At 40.0% G+C, this 25321-nt stretch overlaps 1 protein-coding gene across 1 annotated transcript in view; it reads left to right on the forward strand.

The window, feature by feature from the left end:
• The window catches only part of SLC44A1 (solute carrier family 44 member 1), a 198145-nt gene extending 173190 nt beyond the window's left edge, over nucleotides 1–24955 (forward strand). Inside the window, exon 16 of the mRNA XM_045882820.3 lies at nucleotides 24369–24955. Coding sequence (XP_045738776.1) covers nucleotides 24369–24383 — 15 coding nt within the window. The 3' untranslated portion in view covers nucleotides 24384–24955. The remainder of the gene's footprint in view (nucleotides 1–24368) is intronic.
• The last annotated feature ends 366 nt before the right edge of the window (nucleotides 24956–25321 follow it).

The following is a 25321-nucleotide window of genomic DNA, read 5'->3' on the forward strand; positions in this document are numbered from 1 at the left end:
AGGAGAAGGGAGGGAGGAAAGGAGTGGCCAAGACTACAAGTTGTCTCCCCATATCCTTTCAGTCTTTAATGGTGACATTTACCTGATTTTTAGATGGACCATACAGCCATTCTGAACAAAGACTACATTTCCCAGCTACCCTTGCAGTTAAGTTATGACTATGTGACTCAGTTCTGGCCAGTGGGATGTAAGTGGAAATGAAATGTAATTACCAGGAAATGTCTAAACGAAGGGCCATTGCCTCTTCCTTGATTTCCTCTTCCCTGCTGGCTGGAATCCAGACATGATGGCTAGAAGTCCAGCAGCCATCCTGGACAATGCAGTGACCTTGAAACTGGCAGAACTTCATAATAGAGTAACAAGGTAGAAGGTGCCTACATCCCTGATACTTTGGCACATCACATCAGCCCTGGGCTGACACCTCCAGACTGTGTGTGTGTGTGTGTGTGTGTGTGTGTGAGGAGACAGAGAGAAAGTGAGTCGGGCGGGGGGACGGTGGGGAGGGTTGTGGAGGGGCATAGGGAAAGAGAGAGAATCTTAAGCAGGCTCCTCAACCAGTGTGGAGCCCGACACGGGGCTTGATCTCATGACCTTGAGATCCTGACCTGAGCCAAAATCAAGTCAGACTCTTAACAGACTGAGCCACCCAGGCGCCCCCAACCTCCACACTTCTTGAATAAACCTGTTCTATGTCAGTTACTGTTATTTGGTTGGGTTTGTTTTTTGTGGTTTTTGGGGGGGTTTTTTTGTCCATTACAGCTGAACACAATCCTAACTAATACTAAAGATAGATCATATTTTAAGGTGACTTAGAGCTAAAAATGCTACCTGTGTAGTTCACTGGGTAACAACCAGAGCTCAGGAGCAATGGACTAAATCTGGCAGCATGGAGTTTAGCAATGATTATGTAAAGTGCTTCCTTGGATCCATAAAATCAGGCTTGCAATGGCCCGAATGAGGTTGATATGGCCTTGGGGTCTTCTGAATGGTATGTCTTATAAAGGAGATGGCAGAGTGCCTTTCAGAGAGTATGTGTTCAGTGGTGTGTGTCCCCATTGCCCCACCTCTTCCCCACAAGCGTCAGAGTTCAAGGCGTGCTCTGTATAAATTGACAGTAGGATGTTTCAGTTCAAGGGATTTGGGGCTCTGTTAATAGCACGGTGTACAGCAGGAAGAAGGCGATGACTCTGCATTAGTTTTTATAGGTCAATCTGCACCTGGAATATAAACAAATGGGAGTGTTTTCAAAGACAAGCCTGGAAAAGACATCTACTTGGAAAAGAGACATCTTGGGGTAGGGGAAGTGAAAAGAAATGATCACTGTATTCAATTATCTGAAGGGATGTTACAGAGAAAGAAGAGTTTCTATAATCTTGTTCTAAGCCCCTGAAGGGTTCTAATGGTTAGAAAGACAGACTTTATCAGCCAATTAACATGTTAATCACCTATTACTATCTGGCTCTGGCAGTGACTGCTAATTGTCCTACCCAGTATCTGTTCTGCCCTTCTTCCTCATGACTTTAACCCAGATGTTCTGGTCAACAAAGTGCCCAACTAAAATACCCACCTTCTCATACTGAAGTTTGAGGTGGTCATGTGACATCGTTCTTGCCAATGAGACACAAGATGAAATATAAGGGGGAATTCCAAGGAAGTGTTGCCTTCTTGATATAGGTGCCCCCCATCCTCCTGGCTTGCCCTTCCCTCTGCCTGTCTGGAATGCAGATGCAATGCCCGGAGAAGCAGCAGTAATCTTCAAGCAGGAGCAAGAACCACAGGTGAAAGATGGCAGAGCAGAAAGATAGAAGGAGCCTAGCTCCTGGAGGACATCCTTACATCCTTCATTTGGGCTTGCTGTCTGCTGGGCTTCCTGTTGTATAAGAAAGATGAACGGCTTCCTTGTTTAGGCCACCGTAACAGGTTTCTTGCCCATGCAACTGAGGAGACACTGGCTTTTCCTGCCTGTCGGTCAGGATGTGAGGAGGAAGTTCCTAAAAACTGGAACATTCCCAAGATGGGCTGAGCTCTGGGGAAGGAAGTGATCCTCTTGACCTTAGAGGAATGCATCAGAGGATGGGAAGCACTTTGGCCGCTGCGATGTTGTAAAGCAGTATTGAATGTGGAGTGAAAAGTTGGATTCAATGACCTTTCAAGTCCATTCTAGAACAAAAACTTTTCAAAAGTCAGAAAGGTAGTTAAAAAAAAATAGGGGGGCTCAGGGCATTTTAAGTGTAGGTCACTGAACAGATGGTGTGTTTCAGCCGTAGACTGCCCTGGAATACACATTTTCCATTGTTTCTAAGAAAGCACTCTCCCTGAATCCCCCCATGGGTAACCATGTCATGCCAATTTTAAGTTTCTAATGGAATTTTAGTTTATGTTTTCTTTGTAGTAACGTAATTTATCCCACTCTTTTACTACTAGGGTTTTTATTTATCTTGGATTTGCGAAGTTAACATGACAGTAGGACCTATACTCAGCAACATTTTGATTTTCATTATTTTTGTCTTTGTTTTAAAATAATGGATTTATTATTGTCTGTGTTTTAAAGAATGGATCTTGGTAACAAGATTCCTTTTCAACTATATGTCCTATAAAGTAACCATTAGGAATCCGTTAATTGGCAGAATTTCTGTAAACATGGGAAAGGAGGACTCTGTTCTTTATGGGAAAGGAGGACTTTTTTTCCTCTCATGATGGAAGCCAGGTTCTTTGATGGGGTAAATAGAAGAAAGGATAATTTCAGTCTTGACTGGATGCTATTTCAGATCCCTCAGTGGTGATCTCAAGCCTGAGGATGTGCTGCCTGACTTTGTGAGGGCACCCAGGGAGGACTGGCAAGCTGTAAGGGCTCAGTACATGTTTGGTGAATGAATGAACCAATGAGTCCCTTTCCAGCCTGACTATCTGAGTCAGGGCTCTGAGATGATATTGTGCAGTGTATGCGGGTGCAAATCAGTGTTTCTCAAAGCGCCTCACAATGGAGGGTTGAGGGAGGATAGGAAGGTGGTGCTTAAAATGGAAATTGTTTATTCAAGGCTCTACTCCATACCTACTGAATGAGATATCTGCAGCTGGAGCTCAGGAATTTGCATTTTAACAATCCCTGCCCTCCAAGTGACTCTCCTGGGCAATGAACTTTAGAACCCCGGGTGTGTATATTGGCTGTACCAGTTGAAGCTTCCACAGAGGGATGGGACCTTAGAGAGCCGCAGGAATTCCAGCTGGAGCGGGGTTTGGCGTGGTCATCCTCGAGAAGGCAGCCCTAGCAGATGTGCTTGTCTCTGGCGACACCTGTTGGTTGACAGTAACAATTAGCAAGCACGCAACCCCTCTCTACACAGGTGTTTTTTCTTATGGGGCCCACAATACTGTGGGTGCTACATTTTAGTGTTTGAATTCCAACAGCAATGAATAATATACCCAAGCCCTAGGTATCGGGGTGGGGGGCACCTGCTTTCACATTTCTCTCCTCTTTTTACTAGCTTTGGGTAGAATCAATGGATTCTTGAAGAATATTGTCCTTCAATTATCTTCCATGTTTCTTAGAACAAATATTCTTATGTCACGTCCATATGAAACGCTGACAACTTCTGGATGTCCTCTGAAAGGATTTACTGAAATTTCAGCTAGGGAACTTATTCTTTTGGTTGTTTGAGGAAATAACGAGAAGCCAACTTTTATCTCTCATTGAAGACTCCAGGCAAGATATAGAAAAAATGTTTCAAGATATCTTAGAGCAATTGATTCCTTTCCTTACTGAGCACCTACTCTACGCCAGTCCTCCTCTCAGGGAGCTCACAGTTCGGGGATGGAGAGGGGATGGGTGTGGTCAGGGCCGTGGAAGCGTATGGGATGTGTGGAAGCAGCAAGGGGATAGAGATGGAATCCAGGAATAAGATGAAGCCTGGGGAAAATTCATTCTTCCAAATCTTACATAGACATTCCCAGGGAAGAAGTTCCCAGAATAGAGACAGGCATGTGCTAAAACATAGAGGTAGGAAGTGGTATTTGGGGTGTCTGCACTGGGAGAGAGGTAACCTCCAAAGAATTTGTTCTTGTGAAGTGTGAGGCTGCAAAGGATGGGTGATGGGGCCAAGGAGGTAGGCCAGGCCTCATCCACCTGCCAAGAAGGTTCGATTTCATCTAGTAGGTGTGAGTGACCACTGAAAAGTTCAAATCTAAGATTTGCTTTTTATCGTATTATTTACTCCATTGGAATATCAATGCAGTAAGTACAGGACTTCCTTTGTAACTAACAGTGGTCAAATCTGAGTCCAAATTCCTCATTAAGACTATAGGTGGTAGTTGAGAATTTTGTGCAGATTCAACACAAAAAGTCCCAGTCCCTTTGGAAAGTCTCTTAGTATTCTGGTAATTAGATTTAACCTGTATGTTTTAACAGGGGATTCTTTTTATGCAGGTATGTGGCAGCGGTGGATTTCGGCGCCTTAAAAAAAAAAAAAAAGATTGGATTTATTTATTTATTTATGTATTTATTTATTTATTTATTTATTTATTTAAGAGAGAACACAAGCAGGGAGAGGGGCAGAGGGAGAGGAAGAGGAAAGAATCTCAAGCAGACTCCATGCTAGGCACGGAGCCGGAAGTAGGGCTCCATCTCATGACCCTGAGATCATGATCTGAGCTGTAACCAAAAGTCGGATGCTTAACTGACTGAGCCATCCAGGTGCCCCATCTGTGCCTTTTATTTCAGAACTTCTGCACTGCCTTCTCTTCCTGCCCTTACAGGACTCTCCATGAAGCTTTGCCTATCGCACAAAACCCAGGAAAATCCCACAGCTATCCTTCCCAGGACCAAAAGCTAACACTAGTTCATATTCAGAGCCAGAGGCAGGAAATAAACTGATTCATTATTTTGTGCATAATTTTTCATCTTTTAAAAATAATAAGTGATTGGGCGCCTGGGTGGCTCACTTGGTTAAGCATCTGCCTTCGGTTCAGGTCATGATCCCAGGGTCCTAGGATCCAGCCCCACATCGGGCCCCCTGCTCGGTGGGGAGCCTACTTCTCCCTCTCCCTCTGCTGCTCCCCTTTGTTCATGCTCTCTCTCTCCCTCTCTCTTTCTCTCTCTCAAATGAATAAATAAAATCTTTAACAAACTAGTAAGTGGTAATGGATATATTTCCATGTTGCTTCTCACAACAGTGTAAGGTGCTCAGCTTGTGTTCATGCTACAGAATCAACACTTTTCCTCACGAAAGAGGGACAAACAGAATTTGTTTCTCCCTCCTCCCTTCTGCTCCATCTTCGGCCACACCATGCATATCCTTACACATTTGGCCTGGTCTAGCAGAAAAAGCATGGATTTGGAAACTGATGGACTTGAATTTGAATCTTGCCTCCTCCCTGCCATTATGTTGGCAAGTCACTTAACTTTTCCTCTTTTTTTTTTTTTTTTTTTTTTACTGGGCAAAGGAGCTAATAATACCTTTCCTTGAGGATTGAGTGAGAAAAATATGTATAAAATGACTGAGACCAGTGCCCAACACACAGCAGGTCCTTAATAAATGTTAGCTCCTTTCCCTTTTTTCTCTCCTTCCCTTGATACCAGTGAATCATCAAAAGACCAGGAAGCACACAGCATTCAGACTGCAAGAGTGGTAAGTGGCTATTAGTTCATGCTGTTCTGTGCTGTTCTATGGGGCTTACCACCTCTGAAACAGGTTAATTAAATAAGAGACCTTTTCTTAGCTTACAGATTTTCTGTCCCAATCTCTCTGTAAAGAGTTTGAGCTCGACGGTCATTAACCAGCTGTTTCGAGAGGAATCCAGTTCTGTCAATATTTGCTCACTGCTGGACATGGTCCATAACTCCTATGTGATCCCCAAAGCCAGGCTCTCTTGACCCATGGGTGGGGCTGCCCCATCTGCACAGATAAGCAGCGTGTGCCTGACTGGCCCGACCCCAAATCAGGAGAGGGTCTTTTAGCCACTCATGCCCAAGGGTGACTTTCTTATTAACAGGTATTACCTAACACACTGAGTGTTCTTGCTTACTAGCCAAGTCAACAGCCTAAAGGACATTACTCTCAAAGATTTGGTCCAAAGTTAATCTTTGACTTAAAGGGATAACATTTTGGGGAGGAGGACAGTTCCCCCAGATTGTATATATTCTGTTCTGTTGTAATCATCTACTCTTAATGTCCTGGAAATGCAGAGATATTGGCAAATTGTGTCTCAACAAAGCTTGGCAGGGGGCATGACAATCAAAAAAGGGCCAAGTGACAAAAGATTGAAAAGCCACAAAGAAAAAAGACTTTGCAGCTGAAGAACCCTAATGTTGGCATGCGGACATGTGGTGGGAAGTGTGCTGGTTTGCAGTGTCAGTACTCCCCACCAGCACTAATGAAAACCATATAAACACCTGCCCGAGGGCGGCTGCAGCCAAAGCTGGTGAGGACACGGGGGGATAACAATGATACTCAAACCTTACTCTGCGTTATTTGTCCTTGCAGGATTTTAAAGTATGTTCAAGGCAACTTTTATTTTCGTGTCTAATAAGCTCAAAGGGTTGGAAAGGAGACTGTACCTTCACCGTAGTTTTACAAAGGGAGTATCTTTCAGGAAGTACACGAGTCAGGAGAAAGAGCCTTTGGACAGACTATTATGTCCCAAGCTGGGATTTAAAAGGTTTGAACACACTTTACTCCAGGAAGCATCTTGTTTGCTCTGGACCTGCTAACTTACAGGTACACCCAACTGCCAATTATTAATAGAAATTAATTTAGTAATCCCTACCTTCTAACCAAGTTAGGAGCCCTCGTAGAAGGAAGCCTGTTTCCACGCCGCCTGCTCTGACAGTTGGAGAGCAGAATCTGGTGCTCTGCACCTTCCATAGTACACTCTGCTCTGTCTTTTCAAACAGCTGGTGCCCATGCTGTTTGAGACCTGTCAATCATTTGCTTAGAGGTCTCTCTTGTCTGCTGTTATTCAGGACAAATGCCACAGTCCCCAGAGCCCATCCAATCCGGGATCCCCTGGTCTGGATGGAAAATATCCTGCTGCTGCCTCTTAGTGGCTAAGAGACCCTCAAAATAAAATTTGCATCATATTTTAAAAGCTCACTGTAAAATAATACCCTCCAAATTATAGTTCCTTGGGGCAAAGCCTCTTCTCGGTGTCCTATTTGTGGTCTGCATGAAGTTAAACACTTTTTCCCAAAATTCTTAGAGGGCCATCACCAATCCAAATCCCAACATTGTGTCAGGAAGAGAGGGGAGACACCAAATGTCCTGTTTAACTTCTTGTTAGCTTCCAAGGAAGAAGGAGGAAGTCATAGGACTTGATTAAATACAAGTCATGGTTATCTGTAACTTCTGTTATTTCGAAGGGTTGGCCTCCTATTGGGAATGGAAAAGTAAAGTTATCACAAGATTGTCCTGGAGACAGAAATGTGTGCATGGAGGAGTAAGAGTGGAGTTACAGAGACTCCTTCCTTTCACTAGGAATCACACATCCCTGTTGTATATGCCTCTTTCTTTTCTTCCAAAGTAAGGAAGTCTGCAAAGTTGAGCTGATTACAGTCAGTATGATATTTATTTAAATAGCACAGTCTAAATAGATCTTCTTTGGGGTTGCTTTGATACCCCACCAAGCAAAGAACTGCAAAGGCCCCCTCAAAGACACAGACAGATAGCATAATTTTGGTATATAAATGTGTTCCGCAGATGTTGAATGAACTAACAAATCTCTAGGGTTCCAGAGGTGTAACCACATCATATATTTTAAGAAGGCAGATGTTGAGTTTTTAAAAAATCATACCTGGGAATGCTTCCTCTGGTTTTCAGATAGATGGTCTGATAAATAAGATGCATTAATAGTTTATGAATCAGATGTGTTAGTAGGATGTACATTGTTCCAGCAACAGCCACCATTTACTGAACACTTCCTAAGTGAAAGCTACTGTACTGTGGGCTTTATGTGGATTATCTCTTTAAATTCTTATAGGCATCATGAGACACTGAATTGTTCCCATTTTATTTATTTATTTATTTTTAAACATTTCATTTTTTAAGTAATCTCTACACCCAGTGTGGGGCTTGAACGCACAACCTCAAGATCAAGAGTCGCATGCTCTACCAACTGAGCCCAGCCAGGTGACCCCAGTTCCCATTTGAAAGATGAGGACACAACGACTCATCTTCAGAAAAGAGAGCTACAACACTCATAATCCACTCTTGCTTTAGGTTCATAATACTCCAGGCATCTCCTTGTAATTCCTTTGGTACCTGAGTATGTTCTTAGTATTTCCCGGCCTTGTATAGGGCCCAAGTCTTCCAATAACTAGAAGTAAATATAGTGTTGTGCATGCTGAAATCTTCTACTAGGTGTCAGCTGAGAGGAGACAAGATGGTGTTGTTGGGTTGGACTCTCCTGAGTGACAACCATAAGGACGTCCACCAGCACCTCTTTTAACTCAAGCTCACAGTCAAATCTAGCAACTTAGGTTCTTAAGCCACGTAGTAGGAAATGTACTTCAAATCAAGAGTTTGGGCTGGCCCTCGTGTGCACAAAGGGGCCTCATGCCCTGACCTGGGGTCTCCTGTTGCATCCTTCTCTATCAGATGCCAAGGGACAGACCCCTGGCTAGGGCAATGCTGCCCGCAAGTCCTGGTGAGATGATGTGGCCACTGGCTAAGAGTAAAATTTGCATCATATTTTATTTTTTTTTTAAAGATTTTATTTATTTATTTGAGACAGAGAGAATGAGAGACAGAGAGCATGAGAGGAAGGAGGGTCAGAGGGAGAAGCAGACTCCCTGCCGAGCAGGAAGCCCGATGCGGAACTCGATCCCGGGACTCCAGGATCATGACCTGAGCCGAAGGCAGTCGCTTAACCAACTGAGCCACCCAGGCGCCCAAAATATGCATCATATTTTAAAAGCTCACTGTAAAATAATACCCTCCAAATTATAGTTCCTTGGGGCAAAGCCTGTTCTCAGTGTCCTATTGGTGGTCTGCATGAAGTTAAACATATTTTCCCAAAATTCTTAGAGTGCCATCACCTAATCTAAATGAAGAAGGAATTTTAACTTATTCAGATTGCTCTCCAGAGCTAAAGAAGAAGTTTGGGGCAGGATATCCAAGTCACCCAATTCAAAACTCTAGAGTCTTCCATAGCTTTTCCTTCTCCCCAGTCTTCTCCCAGCCCCCAACAAGGAACAAAGCTAGATTTATCTCAGGCCCTGTGTGGGTCATAGTAGGTACTCAACAAAAGTTTATTTATTGAATAGACAAAGGAAAAGTGGGAGGGAGAGAAGGACAGAGGGAGGGAGGCTCAGAACTTCAGTGTTCAAAATCTGCCCTAATGTTAACAGTGTGGGAAACAGCTCTTTTAAAATATATTTGGCAATGTGCATTAAAAATCGAAAGAATGTGCACATACCTTAATCAAGTAATTCTGTATTTAGAAATTAAAGATGTGCAAAAAGATGTCGCCACAAATCAGAGTGTTGTTCCTAATGACAAAATACTGCAAGCAACCTAAATGTCCAACAAGAGGGAATCAGATCAATGAATTTACAATATATCTATACCTGTTCTTCCCCTGGTCTTCCCCATCTCAGTAAAAAGCACTGTTAAATCAGTTGCTCAGGCTGGAAATCTAGCATCATTCCTAAATTTCCCTCCCTCTATTCCAACTGTTACTCCAAGTCCTATACAGATTAATACAGCTGTATTAACCCAAGCAGGCAATAGATGCCATCAAGCCTAAAAGCCAGTGTATGAAACAGTTATAAACGCTTTCAAGGGTTTACTTGTCATGATACAAAGGAAATATATTGTAGGTAAGTGGGTGTTGATGACTCCATCAACATCATGTAGGATGAAGTTAACTGAGAGACAGAGAAACATGGACAAGGAAAAATTAGAAAACAATGATAGAGGGTCACACGCACAAAACATACAGTATATGCTTTATGGATGATTTATAAGATTTTTCCAAGTTAATTTTGACTAGATGCAATAGTTCTGCCTTAAGTAACACTGAGCATCAGGTCCTCACTCTTGCCCTCCTCCCTCTGGACCCCTTCACAGGGCAAAAATTCCACAGAACTGAGGGGACATGGCCCCCCAAAGCCCCCTTCCTTCCCCTGAGACCACACTGAAGAAACCCAGGTCCCTAGTACTCCCTCCTCCAACAAGGCCTGAATAGGTTTCTTCTCCAGGTACCTCCTTGTAAGGGTGGATCCTGCCTGTGGCAGGTGGTGTGGATGGAGCTTGGACTAGTGGGTTCAGGAGTCCACAGGGGAGCATCAGAAGCCCCTTACAGTGTGGGCTGGAGCAAGGGATGGGAAAAGAATGGGAACAGGGTCTTCCAATTGTCCTCTTGCCTCTGACCCCATAAATGCTAGCAGCCATCCTGGATGCAGAGTTTATTGCCCGCCCCCCACAACTCCATTATATCTCATATCCACCCCATCACCTCCTGTTTGGATTGTTGCTGTACTCCCCTAACTAGTTTCTCATCTTACACTCTTGTCCCCCGATCCATTCTCCTACACAGAATAGGCAGAGCGAGCTTTCTCACATATGAATCAGATCCTGTACCTGCCTCAGGGTGAAAACACGGTACATACTCCCTGCCGTGGTATCGATGTCCTCCAGCTTCTGCTATCTCAGCCTCAAAAAGCGCCAGCCACATCCACCATCTTTCCATTCCCAGCACTTGCTGAGAATTTTTCCACCTCAGGGCCTTCAACTATGCTGCCCCCCTCGGCCTGGAACATACTTCCTCATCTTTCACATGCCATCCCTCTCCTTCAAGTCCAGACTGACTCCCTCCTTACTCCCTTATTCCCTCAGAAGACCTTCTTCCACCCTCTGTGTACCTCCACTATCTTCTCTTAGTATCCTCTTCTTTTCCTTCATGGCGTTTTACCACGATTCAGCCCCCTGCAGTTATTTCTGCTGTTTGTTTAATGCCTCTGACCTCCATCAAACTGTAATCATCACGTTCAATAATATACATACAAGAATTTTGTACTACATAGTACATGTGTGCAATTAATTAGACTGTAAATGGAGTACCATTTTGTCATAAAAATAATGTTTCCTGGCATAGAAAGTTGCACAGGATGTAAATTCAAGTGAAAAAAAGCAGACTGGGCTCCTGGGTGGCTCAGATGATTAGGCGTCTGCCTTAGACTCAGGTCATGGTCCCAGGGTCCTGGGATCAAGTCCCGCATTGGGCTCCCTGCTCCATGGAGAGCCTGCTTCTCCCTCTCCCACTCCCCTTGCTTGTGCTTCTCTCTCTGTCAAATAAAAAAATAAAATCTTAAAAAAAACAAACTGAAAAAAAAATTTTTTAAGTGGGGTGAAATGATAAAAATAATCTTAAAATGATGTTACTGCTTTGCAGTGATAGAATTATGGTGATTTCTTTTGTTCACCAAACTCCCTGTAATATTACTTTCTACATTTCTACATGTTTGAACAATTTATGTCTGATCTCCTCTTGTTGCATGTTAATGTTTTGGTGAGAATATTTGTAGAATTTAGGCTTTCTGTATAAATGACTTCAAAATAAAATCTCAAATTCCCTGGGATGTGAAATGCATCACTAATTCCACAAGGTGGCACTATCATAGTTATTAAGCCACATGAGAGAATTTGCTGGGTTACTCAGGGCATTGCATCGTTCCTAATGTTACTTCTTCTTATTTGATCTTTGATTTACATTGGCATTTACATTCCTTTAAAGTCCTGAAAATGTAATATATTTTGTGGGTTTTATTTTTAAATTATAAGGTAAATAATTCCCTGACTGGGAGGATATGAAGGTCTCTCTGCCCACACATTTTTGGTTCCTCACTACTTCTTTGCTTCCTAAGTCTTTTTCTTTTTTTTTTTTAAGATTTTATTTATTTATTTGACAGAGAGAGACATAGCGAGAGCAGGAACACAAGCAGGGGGAGTGGGAGAGGGAGAAGCAGGCTTCCCGCGGAGCAGGGAGCCCAATGTGGGGCTGGATCCCAGGACCCTGGGATCATGACCTGAGCGGAAGGCAGATGCTTAACGACTGAGCCACCCAGGCGCCCAGTCTTTTTCATTTTTTAAAATAACAATTAAATAATATCAACTGATATTTCCTGAAAACATTTTATGAGTAAGTCATTGTTCTGGGTCCTTATATGCATTACCTCATTTACTCTTGCACAGTGGATGGTCTTCATTTTACAGATGAAAAAACAGAGGCTAAGGGAAAATTGGTAATTTGCCCAAAGTCCACAGTTATTTTTTGTCAGAGCCTGGATTCAAGCCCAGTCTCTGTAAAGAAATGGTTAAATGGATAAAATGAAAAATAAGAAATAAGTAAATAAATGACTATACATAAATAAATGAGAGAGAGAGTGTGTATGTGTGTTATCTATCTACTATCTATCTAATTCAGGTCATATTAAAAATAAAAGATTACAGTAAATTAGATACATATTAAATAATTTCTATCCTCTGTTTTCCCTTAATGTAAAATATGAGAATTTTATTGTGTGTTATTAAAAATTCCTTGCAAATAGAACTAGTAGATTTATAATCTTTCATTTTATGTATTATATTTTCTTCAGTCTTTCTCCTATAATTGAATTTAGCAGTTCCCTCTCAAAATTAGAGAGTTATTAATAATGTTAAAATGATCACCTTTATATAGAAATCTTTGTCTTTATCTTTGTCCATTGTTAAGGATACATTCCTGGAACTTGAATGACTTATTAGGTAAAAAGAAATGAACTTTTTTTTTTTTTAAAGATTTTATTTATTTATTTGACAGAGACAGAGACAGCGAGAGCAGAAACACAAGCAGGGGGAGTGGGAGAGGGAGAAGCAGGCTTCCCGCTGAGCCGGGAGCCCGATGTGGGACTCGATCCCAGGACCCTGGGATCATGACCTGAGCCGAAGGCAGTCGCTCAACCAACTGAGCCACCCAGGCGCCCAAGAAATGAACTTTTAAAAGGCTCTTGTTGAGTTAAAGGCTTAACCTGATGATCAAAGTAACACATTTTCCTTTTAATATATGTAGCAAATATTTCCAGAAAAAAGAGAAAAACTATGCTGTATCCCCCTAACCAGAATTAACTACTTTTATGATTTTTGTTTATTTCCTGCTATATATTTATATATCTACAATATTTATCCACATATATATCTCATTTCCACAAACTTGATAATAAAACATATACACATAGAAATTTTCATATCCTGTCCTTCCTATTCCAAGGAAATATCAGTTGATATTATTTAATTGTTATTTTAAAAAATGAAAAAGACTTAGGAAGCAAAGAAGTAGTGAGGAACCAAAAATGTGTGGGCAGAGAGACCTTCACATCCTCCCAGTCAGGGAATTATTTACCTTATAATTTAAAAATAAAACCCACAAAATATATTACATTTTCAGGACTTTAAAGGAATGTAAATGCCAATGTAAGTCAAAGATCAAATAAGAAGAAGTAACATTAGGAACGATGCAATGCCCTGAGTAACCCCAGCAAATTCTCTCATGTGGTAGGTATGTATATATACACAAACGTATTTCAGATCTTTAAATATTCTTCAGAAACATGATTTATAACAGTGGATTTATATTTCCTTATATTAATGTTTTATCATTAAACTTTTAGATTATGTATAGTCTTTTGATTGTAGAGATGGATTTGTCATAATGCTGATTGGTTCCTTAAGATAGACTTCTGGTAATGGTATCACTAGATCAAAAGGTAAAGATACTTCTTTATGAATGTTGATACATATTGCCAAATTCTCAAGAAAGGTTGTACCAATTTACTAAAGTAAATATTTACTAAGGTCTATCTATGAATGTCCCCCATCTTCCCCACACCTGGCAGATAATCATGACACCATTCTCATTCGCTTCTGACAACCCTAAAGCAAGAAGATGAATGACAGTCTTTTGTTTTTACTTGCATTTCTTTATTAGTGAATTAAATATTTTGCATTTATTTATCAGCCCCTTATAGTTCCTCTTCTGTCAATTCTCTGTTCATGTCCTTTGCCAATTTTGCTATTGAGATATCACTGCTTTCCTTACTGTTGGATAAAAGATTTTTATATAGTAGCGATATTAGCACTTTTTCAGTTATATATTCATTGCAAATATTTTTCCTTATTTATAATTTGTCTTTTAATTTTGTTAGTGATATTTTATCTACAAATGATTTCAATTTTTATGATAGACAAATTGATTTATTTTGTGTTATTTTTCCAATTTTCTGTTCAAGTTTTTCCTTATTCTCCTAAATTAATAAAATACTTATCTATTCTTCTATTTTTTCCATATTTTTTCTTTTTAAAATTAAGGTATGATTTATGTTCTGTTTTTAATGGTTTTTATCTATCATTTTTCATATTTATTAATAACTGGAAATAATTTTATTATATAATACGTTATATAATATAAAATGAGGCCCATATTGAATATTTAACGAATTTCCACCAAATCATTTATTGAACAATTCATCCCTTCCCCCACTGGTTTGTAAAGATGTTTTATCATCTGCAGTAGACCCCTTAATATTTCCAACAAGTATAGTAGTAGTCAAGAGTTTGGACTTTGTGATCAGCCACACCTGGGTTCAGATTCTGGCTCTGCTATTTTTTTGGTTTGGGGGAATTAGCTCATCAAATCCTAAATTTCCCCATCTATAAAAGAGGGATTGTAGAGAAGACTCTATGAATGGCACATATAGAGCGTCTAGCGTGAGGTGTCACCTGGGAAGCATTCTATAGAGTACATATTAGCTACCATGATTACGACTGTGATATTGGTAAAGTTATTCCATGTTTTAATAAATCTCAGTGTTCTTGAATGGTGTAGAAAGCTTTAATGCGTTACTGGGAATCTGAAAAATCAAACAAAGCTGTATTTGTTTTAACCTGTAATGAGTTACTGGGAATTTAATTTAAAAAATGAAACAAAGCTGCACTCACATTTCCACGGTGGATATTAGCTAGGCTCACTCACAGCTAAGTGACACTTCCACATCCACAGGGCACACAATTCATATTATGCCTTAGAAGGAAGACCTGAAGGATAAAAAAACAAAAACAAAAATGGATTACCTCAAAACCTGGAGGGATTTGAGGACACAGCTTTCTGTATTACTTTAATTTTTTGGCAATAATGATGTATGTTGAGGGAAGAACCATAAAGAAGTTTCCATTGGAAAAACCGCATACCTGAACAAAGTTAGCGATTAATAATCACCAAGATTTAGAATTCATTGCCAACAGTAAAAACATCAATGCTTAAATCTGTAAATGCGGAGAAGCCTTGTAGGAACTGTTTCAAGGCATATTTCTTGTTTCATTGATCTCTCTGGTTTCTTGTGTCTTTTATTTATTGTAGTTTTAGATTGCACTTTTCTATCTGTGAAGCCAATTCCCACCTTAATCTTTATTTTGAAATTTTATTTACTAGCAACTCTTGCCCATTATTCTTCCAGATGAAATGCAAATTCATTTTTAAGCCTTTCCAACTGCCTACCTGCCATCTCCACTTGGATTTCTGATAAGCATGTCAACTTTAACATTCCCAAACCGAACTCTCCTCAGTAAATAGACACTCTGCCCTTGCATTTGCTGGGAACAAAAGCTGTGACTAGTCCTTGACCATGCTTTTTCTCTCACGCCCTACCCCCAGCCCATTAGCAAATCCTGTCAACTCTCCTCTTCCATGGAGAGCCATAATACAATCATTCTCGCCTCCTCCATTGCTGCTACCCTTTATTTCTTACCTGGAAAATGGCAACAGGTTCCTAACTCATCTTCCTGCTTCCAGCCTTGTCCGCCTGCATTTTACTCTCAACACAAGAGTCAGGGTGATCCTTTTAAAATCGAAGTCAGATCTCATCAGTCCTCTGCTCAAAACTCTTCAAAGGCTTGCCTTCTCCCTCAGAATAAATTGATTAAGTTTCAGAGTCCCTACATGATTCATCCTCCACCCACTCACCCACCTACTGCTACCCTCAAATCATTTCCTACAATTCTCCCTTCAATCACTCTGTTCCAGCAGGAGACCCCCTCCTGCACTGCTGTTCTTCATACAACCAGGTATATCTCAGGACCTTTGTACTTGCTCCCACATGTCTCGTGCCCTCATTTGTCTCAGGTCTCAGTATAAATGTTACCTTATCAATAAGTCCTTCCTTGAACTACTGATAGAAAATAGTAACCCCACCACCACATTCCCTGTCTGCTTAATATCCTTTATTATCCTTTGAATATAAAATCATTTAGTAAGTTTTTACTGTCAAAAAGGTCTCTGCAATTTTATTCAGAAGACTACTAGATTTATAAATTAATTTGGAAAACATTATTTTAAAAATAATTATTACTCCCATTCAGAATTGCACCAGTTCCAAGAGCCTCCTAGAGACAAATGGACAAATAAGACCCAAATTCCAGTCCGTATCATACAGCTAAAAGAATTTTAAGCAGGTATAACTCCGCATGTCCGTCCCAGCACCCTCAAATTCATCTGATAAATACTTATTGAATTCCTAGTCTCTACTGTGCACAATAAACCAGTCTTGATTGAGGACTTCTATTTCTGGCATACTTCCAACATTTTCCAAGGTTACCAAAAACAGTAAGTTGACTCTACTCTCATTTTTTCATAGGCTAAAAACAGTTAAATGGTGGCTCTAGTTTTTGAATAGTTGCTTTATAGGCCTTTCCTTTGTCAATAATTACCTTGTAGGCCAACTATCTGTTCAGACTGCTCCTTGTTAGAAGCAATAAAACCTTATCATTTGTGTATAACAAGAATGCCTGTTCTTCTACTTGACTTTGTTGAAGGTAGTTCTTCAGTCCTGTAGGACTGAAGAAAACACCCAAAAGGATATCATGTTATTAATAAACAAGATATAAGGAAGGGGGAGCAGAGACAATGGTTCTCTGGGCCTGGAAGTTTTGTCCTTCTCTCTTTAGGGACCAACGCTTTGTTGCAGTGTGGTCTTCCAGAACAACCAAAGGTGGATCCCAGAGATCAGAGTCGCGTGGTATAGAGTTTGTGTCTGGTAACGTTCTATTACAATGACTGCTGGAACAAAAACCATAACCCCGAACTTTGGAACAAAGATGGTTTTCTGCTCGGCACAAGTTTTGTTACAGTGCATTACAGGAAACCCAGAAAGACAGCCCTGATTTTTAGAAAGATTTATTTATTTATTTATTTATTTATTTATTTATTTGAGGGAGAGAGACAGAAAGAGCATGTGCACACACACACACGAGCCGGGGGTGGGACAGAGGGAGAGAATCTCAAGCCGACTCCACCGAGACATGGTACTCCATCTCATGACCCTGAGATCATGACCTGAGCCAAAACCAAGAGTTGGATGCTCAACTGACTGAGCTACCCAGGCGCCCCAAGGCAGCCCTGATTTTTATTTTATTTTATTATTTTTTAAAGATTTTATTTATTTATTTGACAGAGAGACACAGCAAGAGAGGGAACACAAGCAGGGGGAGTGGGAGAGGGAGAAGCAGGCCTCCTGCTGAGCAGGGAGCCCGATGCGGGGCTTGATCCCAGGACCCTGGGATCATTACCTGAGCCGAAGGCAGACGCTTAACGACTGAGCCACCCAGGCGCCCCAAGACAGCCCTGAATTTTAAACGAAATTTTTCCTTTTTAAGTTGCTTAAAATTGAGCCTTACATTTGCCATAATAAAAAACGAAGAACTCCTTTTCATCCAAAGACACCATTAAAAGAGAGAAAAGACAAGCCACAGATTGGAAAAATGACATTTTCCATTACACATTTGATAAAGGGTTCCTATCCAAAATTTATAAAGAACTTCTGTAAATGAATAAGAAAAAGACAAGCCAAATGGTTAAAAGACTTGAATAGGCACTTCCCAGAAGAGGACAGTCAAATGCTCAGTGAGCGTATAAAATGATGCTTAGCATCTTCAGTTATCTAGGAGAAGCAAACTGAAATCACAGCGTGATACTACTACCCACCCACCGAAATGGCTAGAATTTAAGGTGTTGGCGAGGGAACCCCATTCATTGCTCATGGGGAAATAAATCCGTGCGAGCACATTGGAAACTTACCTGACTATATTATTAAAGCTAAAAATAAATATATGTCCTAAGATCCAGCGAGTTCACTCCTGTGTGTGTGCCCAATGGAAGTGTATGCATATGTGCACCAAAAGATATCTTTAATAATCTTCATGGATGGATGATTTATAAGAGCCCCAAATGGGAAAAAACTCTATGTCAACCATATTTCAATTAAAAAAAAAATAGTAAAGGGGCACCTGGGTGAAATAAAATCTTCAAAAAAAATAAAATATAATAAAAGTAAAAATAAAAAAATAGTAAAAACTGGAAATAATTCATGTCCACAATAGTCAAATGGATTAATAAATTGTGGTATATTTAAAGAATAGCATACACACAGAAGTGATAAAGAATGAGCTACAACTAACTTGAAACAACATGAATAAATCATACAGATACAATATTGAGCAAAAAGCTAGACACAAAAGAGTACATACAGTGTGATTTCATTTAACTCAAGTTTAAGAACAGGTAAAAGTCATCTACGCTAAAAGAGAACAGAATAATGGTTACTTTGTGGAGTGTTTTGACTAAGGTGGGGCATGAGGGAGACTTCCTGGGTGCTGGAAATATTCTATATGTCAATCTGGATGTTACATGGATACATACACATGCAAAAAAGCATTAGCCATGTATACTTAAAATTTGTGTACTTTATTGTATTTAAGTTGTAATTAAAATTTTAAAATGTATATTAAAAAATAAATTTTTCCAGACACCATCCTCTATTCTGTGAAGTCAGATAACTGCCCCTTCTTATCCCCAGCAGACAGCTAGAGGGGTATTCTCCGAAGAGGCTAAAATAGAATTTAAGGGGACATCAGAAGCAGAGCTACCACACTTACATCAGGGGATTAATGGGAAGTCTGCATACTGGAAGAGAGGACCTGAGGCCTTCTTGCCCCTTATAGCTCCTGGAATTCTAGCAACTGGGCTTTTGCCCACTAAGTAGGAAATTGGAAAATTATTCTCTGGGGAATCCGACTAGGTCAAGGGAAAATACCTAAAGAAACTAATAAGGAGTTCTCCAACTAAAAGGCGCAGCCAGATCACCCTTAGTGAAGCACTACAATGATAAAATCTACCCACAAATAAAAAACTTCCAATTAGTTTTTCATGTCCCATTCTTTTTTTTTTTTTTTTAATTTATTTATTTGAGAGAGAGTGTGAGTGAGAGAGCACAAGCAGGGGGAGGGGCAGAGGGAGAGGGAGAAGCAGACTTCTCACTGAGGAGGGAGCCCAATGCCAGGCAACCTCAGGACCCTGAGATCATGACCTGAGCCCAAGGCAGCTGCTTAACCTGCTGAGCCACCCAGGTGCCCCTCAGGCCCCATTCTTAAATAAGAATTACCAGACCCTCTAGGCAAGTCTCTATGACGAGAGAGATCAAAACAAAGAGAAAACAACAACAAAATGACTTGGAGGAAACAGAAGTAAGATAGAAGAAAACATTTTTTTAAAGTACTAAATTCAGGGGTGCCGGGGTGGCTCAGTTGGTTAAGCAGCCAACTCTTGATTTCGGCTCAGGTCATGATCTCAAGATCCTGGGAATGAGCTCCGTGTCAGGCTCCATGCTCAGGGAATCTGCTTGAGGATTCTCTCTCTCTCTCTCCCTCTCCCTCTGCCCCTCCCACCACTCTCTCTCTTCTCTCTCAAATAAATAAATAAATCCTTTTTTAAAAGTAGTAAATTCAGATAGATAATAGAAAAGATTATACAGTAAAAATAGCTTGTTATTTAAAAGACGAAGACTCAGAGAAAAACAAAACTCTTGAAAATTAGCAATAGAACAAAAATGTAAAACTCAGAAGAGTTAGAAGATGAATTTGAGGAAATCTCTCAGAAAGTAGGGTAAAAACAAGGTGGAAAAAATAAAATTAGAGATTTATTCCAGGGGATTCAACATCCAAATTACAGGCACTCCAGAGAGGTTGCAGGGGAGGGGCCACTGGGAGGGAGGGAGGGAGGGAAGGAGGGAGGGAGGGAGGGAGGGAAGAAGAGCAAGGGAGAGGAGGAGGGGAGGGGAAAAATGTTATACATAGAAAAAGGATCAAGAATCATAATGACAGTGGCTTTCTCAACACAGCCCTGGTAACTACAAAAAAAATCGAAGGACACCTTCAAAATCCTGAAGGAAACCTGAAGGAAAATGGTTTCCATTGTAGATTCTCCACCTATCCAAACTATGAAATAAATGTGAGGGTAGAATAAAGGCATTTCAGATATATAAGGAATTTACATGGGATCATACCAATTATACCAGATCATAATCAAAGACAATTGATCATTCTAAATGTTTTCTACATAAAAAAAATAATAATCATGATCAACTGTTTTTATTTCAAGGAGGTAGAATAAGAAGTCAGAAGAAAGCAGGATGATAAAAAAAATAATACATGAGGGTAAAACTTGAAACCACTTAAATTCACTTTTTATTCAACAAATATGTACCTAGTGTCTACTTTTTGCCAACACTGTTTGGTTTTTATTATTTGAGAGAGAGACGTGCACACAAGCAGGCGGGAGGGGCAATGCAGAAGGGAGAAGCAGACTCCCCGCTGAGCAGGGAATCTGCTGCAGGACTCCCATCCCAGGACCCTGGGATCATGACCAGAACCAAAGGCAGATGCTTAACCAACTGAGCCACCCAGGTGCCCCTTGCTAGTACTGTTTTAAATGTTCAGAGTACCCTGAAGAAAACAGACAAAAGTCTTTGCCCTTTTAAAGCCCATTAGGGAAATGTTTAAATAATAATTATACACCTACTTAGTGAAATATTATGTAACCCTTAAAAATATACGTGAATACCAGAGACATAGGAAATGTTTATAATATAATGTGAGGTAAAAAGAACACAGACTTGGCCAAAAACAAAAGGAAAGTCATAAACCTGAAATAGGTATGCTACAATGGTGAAATTTGTAAAAATTCACTTTAATTTTATACTGGGTTTTTAAACGGACAAGGGAAACATCAAAAATTAAAAAAAAAAAATAGAACTGGTAAAAATCCTATGTTGGCTGTTTAAAATTCTATGCCAAGCATTTCATTTGGAAAGAGTTGTTGTCAAATATGTTTATTATCTGAAATCTTTATTAGACTTTTGCTGGTAGGGTACTATTTGCTAGTAGGATACTAAAGGATATTGTATTTAAGTTCAGGTGCCATCTAAAAAATTTTTCTACCAAGGGGTATTGTTTCTCTTCCTTAAGAGAGAGAATGGGAAATTACCCACTCCTGGTGGGAAAAATATGGCCATTTAGTGAGATGTTATCATGAACGCTTTCTTTTTACTCCAGCTATGCAGGGAAAAATGAGGGTATCGAAAGGAATGCAGATCCAATGTTAAATTGGAGGCTAGAAAGAGCAATTAAACTTTGCCTATTAATGAGGCATTACCTCTATGAGCGAATGAGCTCTAAGAGCAAGGTGAATAGACTCCCTAAAATTGAACCAGAGCAATGTCCCTGGCAGCTTAAAGGCAGCTGATACCATAGTTTTCCATAAAGGACACTCTAATATTCATGGCCAGTGAGGGGATAACACCGGAGGTGATGTTACTGAGCTACTTTCCACAGGTGGTAGTGAGAGCTTATTTTAGCATCATGTGTTTGTACTAAACACGAGACTTCAGGAAACCTCTCAAATAAATAAATAAATCCTTTTTAAAATTAATTAATTAATTAATTAATATTTTAATTTATATTTTATATTTAATTTATATTTTTGTTTATGTTTAATTTATATTTTTATAAATAAATATTTTTAATAAATATATTTAATTTATATTTTTTATTTTTATTTATTTATAAATAAATCCTCTATGTGAGGTCCTGTGTCGAGAACTGCTGTATACTGTATAGGAAACAAAACTTTCGTGGATCAGCGAATTAGATCTAGTCTTGGACATGAAATCTGGGCTCCCAAGGGATCTGACATAAAGGGAAAATTCAGGGAGTCTTGAATGTTATAATCATGCCTCAGAATGAGTTAGATGCTGTGAGTTTTTTCGTGTCCAAGGGCAGTAGGAAAGAGAATGATTGCATCAAAGTGAAGTGTAAAATCTTATTCCAGTCAGACTACACACGTTATTTATATTTGGCTTCTTAAACAATATTTTACAATTTTAAAATAGGAGGAAAGCTAACTGTAACGTAGTTTCTTGGATGGGATCCCTGGGATGGAAAAGGACATTAAAGAAAATTAATGAAATCTGAATAAAGTATAAAGTTTAATTAATTACTATATACCAATGTGGGTTCATTAGTTTTAACAAATGTACATAGTGATATAAGATGGAAACAATAGGGAAACAGGGTTTGGGGTATATGGGAACTCTCTGTATTATTTTTACAACCTTTCTATAAATATAAAACTATTCTAAAATTAAAAAGTGTATCTAAATTTAGAAAATAGGAGGAAAAACTTTTATCTCAATTTCAGACAAATTACAACTTTGGCCTGAGCCTAGCGTTCTGGCGACAAGACGGTAACTAAACGTCCACCACTCTCGGATGTCAGTCTAATCATAGCTTCTGTTAGCTTCAGTGGCAGAAAAAAAATCTTGAAAGTTGAAACTACAAATCAAAATATATAAAATCATAAAACACAGAACTGATGAGACAGCAACGTTTAGAAAATGTGTTCTGGAACAGAGGAAAGCATTGTCATTTCTTGAGTGAGGAACTGATGCAGTGAGAACAATGACTTGGGGATTTATTCTATCAGCAGTTTGCAAAATGGATTGAAGATGGGGAGAAATCTGCGGCAGGGGATCAGCAAACAGGCAATAATTGGCATGTGAAACAAAAGTCTCAAGACTAAAACCCTAAAATGAAACACAGGGCAAGGGTTTCAAGCAACATTATTCTTAGTGCCACATACAACCGGTTTTAGGCACCTGGGGACAAGCAGGGTCTACCGGGGAGACGTGTACTGGGGCGATCTTAGCCTGACTCCACTGCACATTTGAATCATAGAACCACTGTACGTCCCCTTGTTCAAGTCCAAGCTCTCTTGGCATCTTGTCACCTCTGCTTGTCCTTGCAACTGCCCTGTGCTTATTTGATGGTGGAGCTGGAGTCAATGCTGCTTTTCTATTTTTAACCCATCCTAATGGCTTTTAAAAAACTTTTTATGTGGAAAATATTTCAAACTTATAGAAAAGCTGCAGGGATAAGAATGGTACACAGAATACTGTAGACTCTTGTTACACCTATTAAACATTTCTCTCTATTATATATATTAATTGGGTGTCATATATATATGAATGTGTGTACACCCAATATTTTTGAACCATTGGAGAATAATTTGCATACATCATGGCCCTTTAGTCCTAACGATTTCATTGTTTATTTCCTAAGAATAAGGATATCCTTTTATAAAAACCACAGCATATAGCTATCAACTTTGGTACACTTTACTCAGTCACCGTTTCTTAAATTGAACCGAACGATGGGAACACCCGTTATCCTGGTTTGACCTGTCCTATTGCTGAGTCACAGGAGAGAGAAATCCAAAGTCTCATTTGAATTTCAGGTTTGGGTCTTTGAGAGTATCACAGCCTCAGATTTTTCAGATTCCTTTTGAATTTGATTCATTATGTGTTTGTTTGACTGCATTCTTCAGCTATTCTGAAATATCTTTTTTTTTTTTTTTTTAAGATTTTATTTATTTATTTGATAGAGACAGACAGGGAGAGCAAGAACACAAGCAAGGGGAGTGGGAGAGGAAGAAGCAGGCTTCCCGCTGAGCAGGGAGCCCGTTGTGGGACTTGATCCCAGGACCCTGGGATCATGACCTGAGCCGAAGGCAGACGCTTAACGACTGAGCCACCCAGGCGCCCTGAAACATCTTTTTCAAAGAATAATGCTGATACCAATATTGGCGAACACTAACCGGACATTTATGATTATTCAGGCACTGTTCTAAGCACTCTATATTAATGCTCTTAATCCTCACAACTGTAAAGGAACATACCATGACTACCTTCATTTTATACAGGTGGAAATGTAGACATGGATGTTAAATAACTTGACCCCAAATATACAGCTGATAAGGGCATAAGATCAATATTTGAACTCAGGCTCTTTTCTTATTTGTTAATGTGTGTGTGTGTGTGTGTGTGTACTTAGCCTTCTTACATTTCAGTGTCTTCTCTAAAGATGACCCCATGCTATTTCTTGTTATTGATTGGTTCTCATTGTGTCGTGTTCCCCTAGGAGAGAAGCATTCATTTTCTTGATGTGTTTATTTTTCAGCTGAAGCGAAGGTGACTGGTCCCATGAGCCCGGAAGAATGAACTCAAAAGAGGCTGTTTACATGAGCGAGGATCTCCCACTCACCAGCTGTTGAGAGTCTGTGGATGAAGAGCAGGATCTTATTACTTCGATGGAAGTGTGCGACCATGTTGCCGAACCACCAACAGCCAAGTGGATTTGGCACAGTGGGGCTGCCTAATAAATGATTCATCGGAAGTATTTGATACAAATCCGTCTTACAGCAGTGTCTTCAAAGTCAGCGTTGCCTTCTTATCTAGCCTCGTGTATGTTTGTGTGATCTGCTGCTTCTCTCTCCAGCACCGCTACCGGCCCGAAGGCTGGATCCACAATGGAATTCCCCTCATTCAGACTATTTATAGAGCCAGTGTGGGTTCATAAGTATTTACTGAATGTCTGTTCCCTGCCAGTCATTAGGCTGGATGCTTGAAAGCATTTAATCTTCACAAAAATCCTATAAGGTTGCACCTACTTTCTCCATTTTGCCTATGAGGAAACAGAAAGAGAGAGGCTCGGAGGGGTTGTGCTCTCATAACTAGAGACAGGGACGGGGCTATCTGTGTATGGCAATGTCGCGGGGGGGGGGGGGGCGGGTTCAGGGAGGCTTTAGAGGCACTGAATAACCATGGAATTATTTTCTAAGAAAAATAACACGATGTGCTTTTAGATGAAGGGTTGATAAACTATGGCCTGTCAAATCCAGCCCCCAACCTATTTTTGTAAATAAAGTTTTATGGGAACACATGTCCAATCCTGTATGTGTTGTCTCTGGCTGTTTCTCTACAGTGGTGTAGTTGCGTCGTTGTGGCAGAAATCATATGGCCTGCAAAGCCTAAAATATTGACTCTCTGGGTGTTTCCAGAAAAAGCTAGCTGATCCCTGTTTCAGGTGACTTAGGAAGAAAGCCAAGTTATTATTTTTTCCATAGGACTGAA

Source organism: Mirounga angustirostris, unplaced genomic scaffold, assembly GCF_029215605.1.
Source record: "Mirounga angustirostris isolate CCGP_5_RB_7025 unplaced genomic scaffold, mMirAng1.0.hap1 SCAF_15, whole genome shotgun sequence".
In the NCBI taxonomy this organism is placed as follows: Eukaryota; Metazoa; Chordata; class Mammalia; order Carnivora; family Phocidae; genus Mirounga; species Mirounga angustirostris.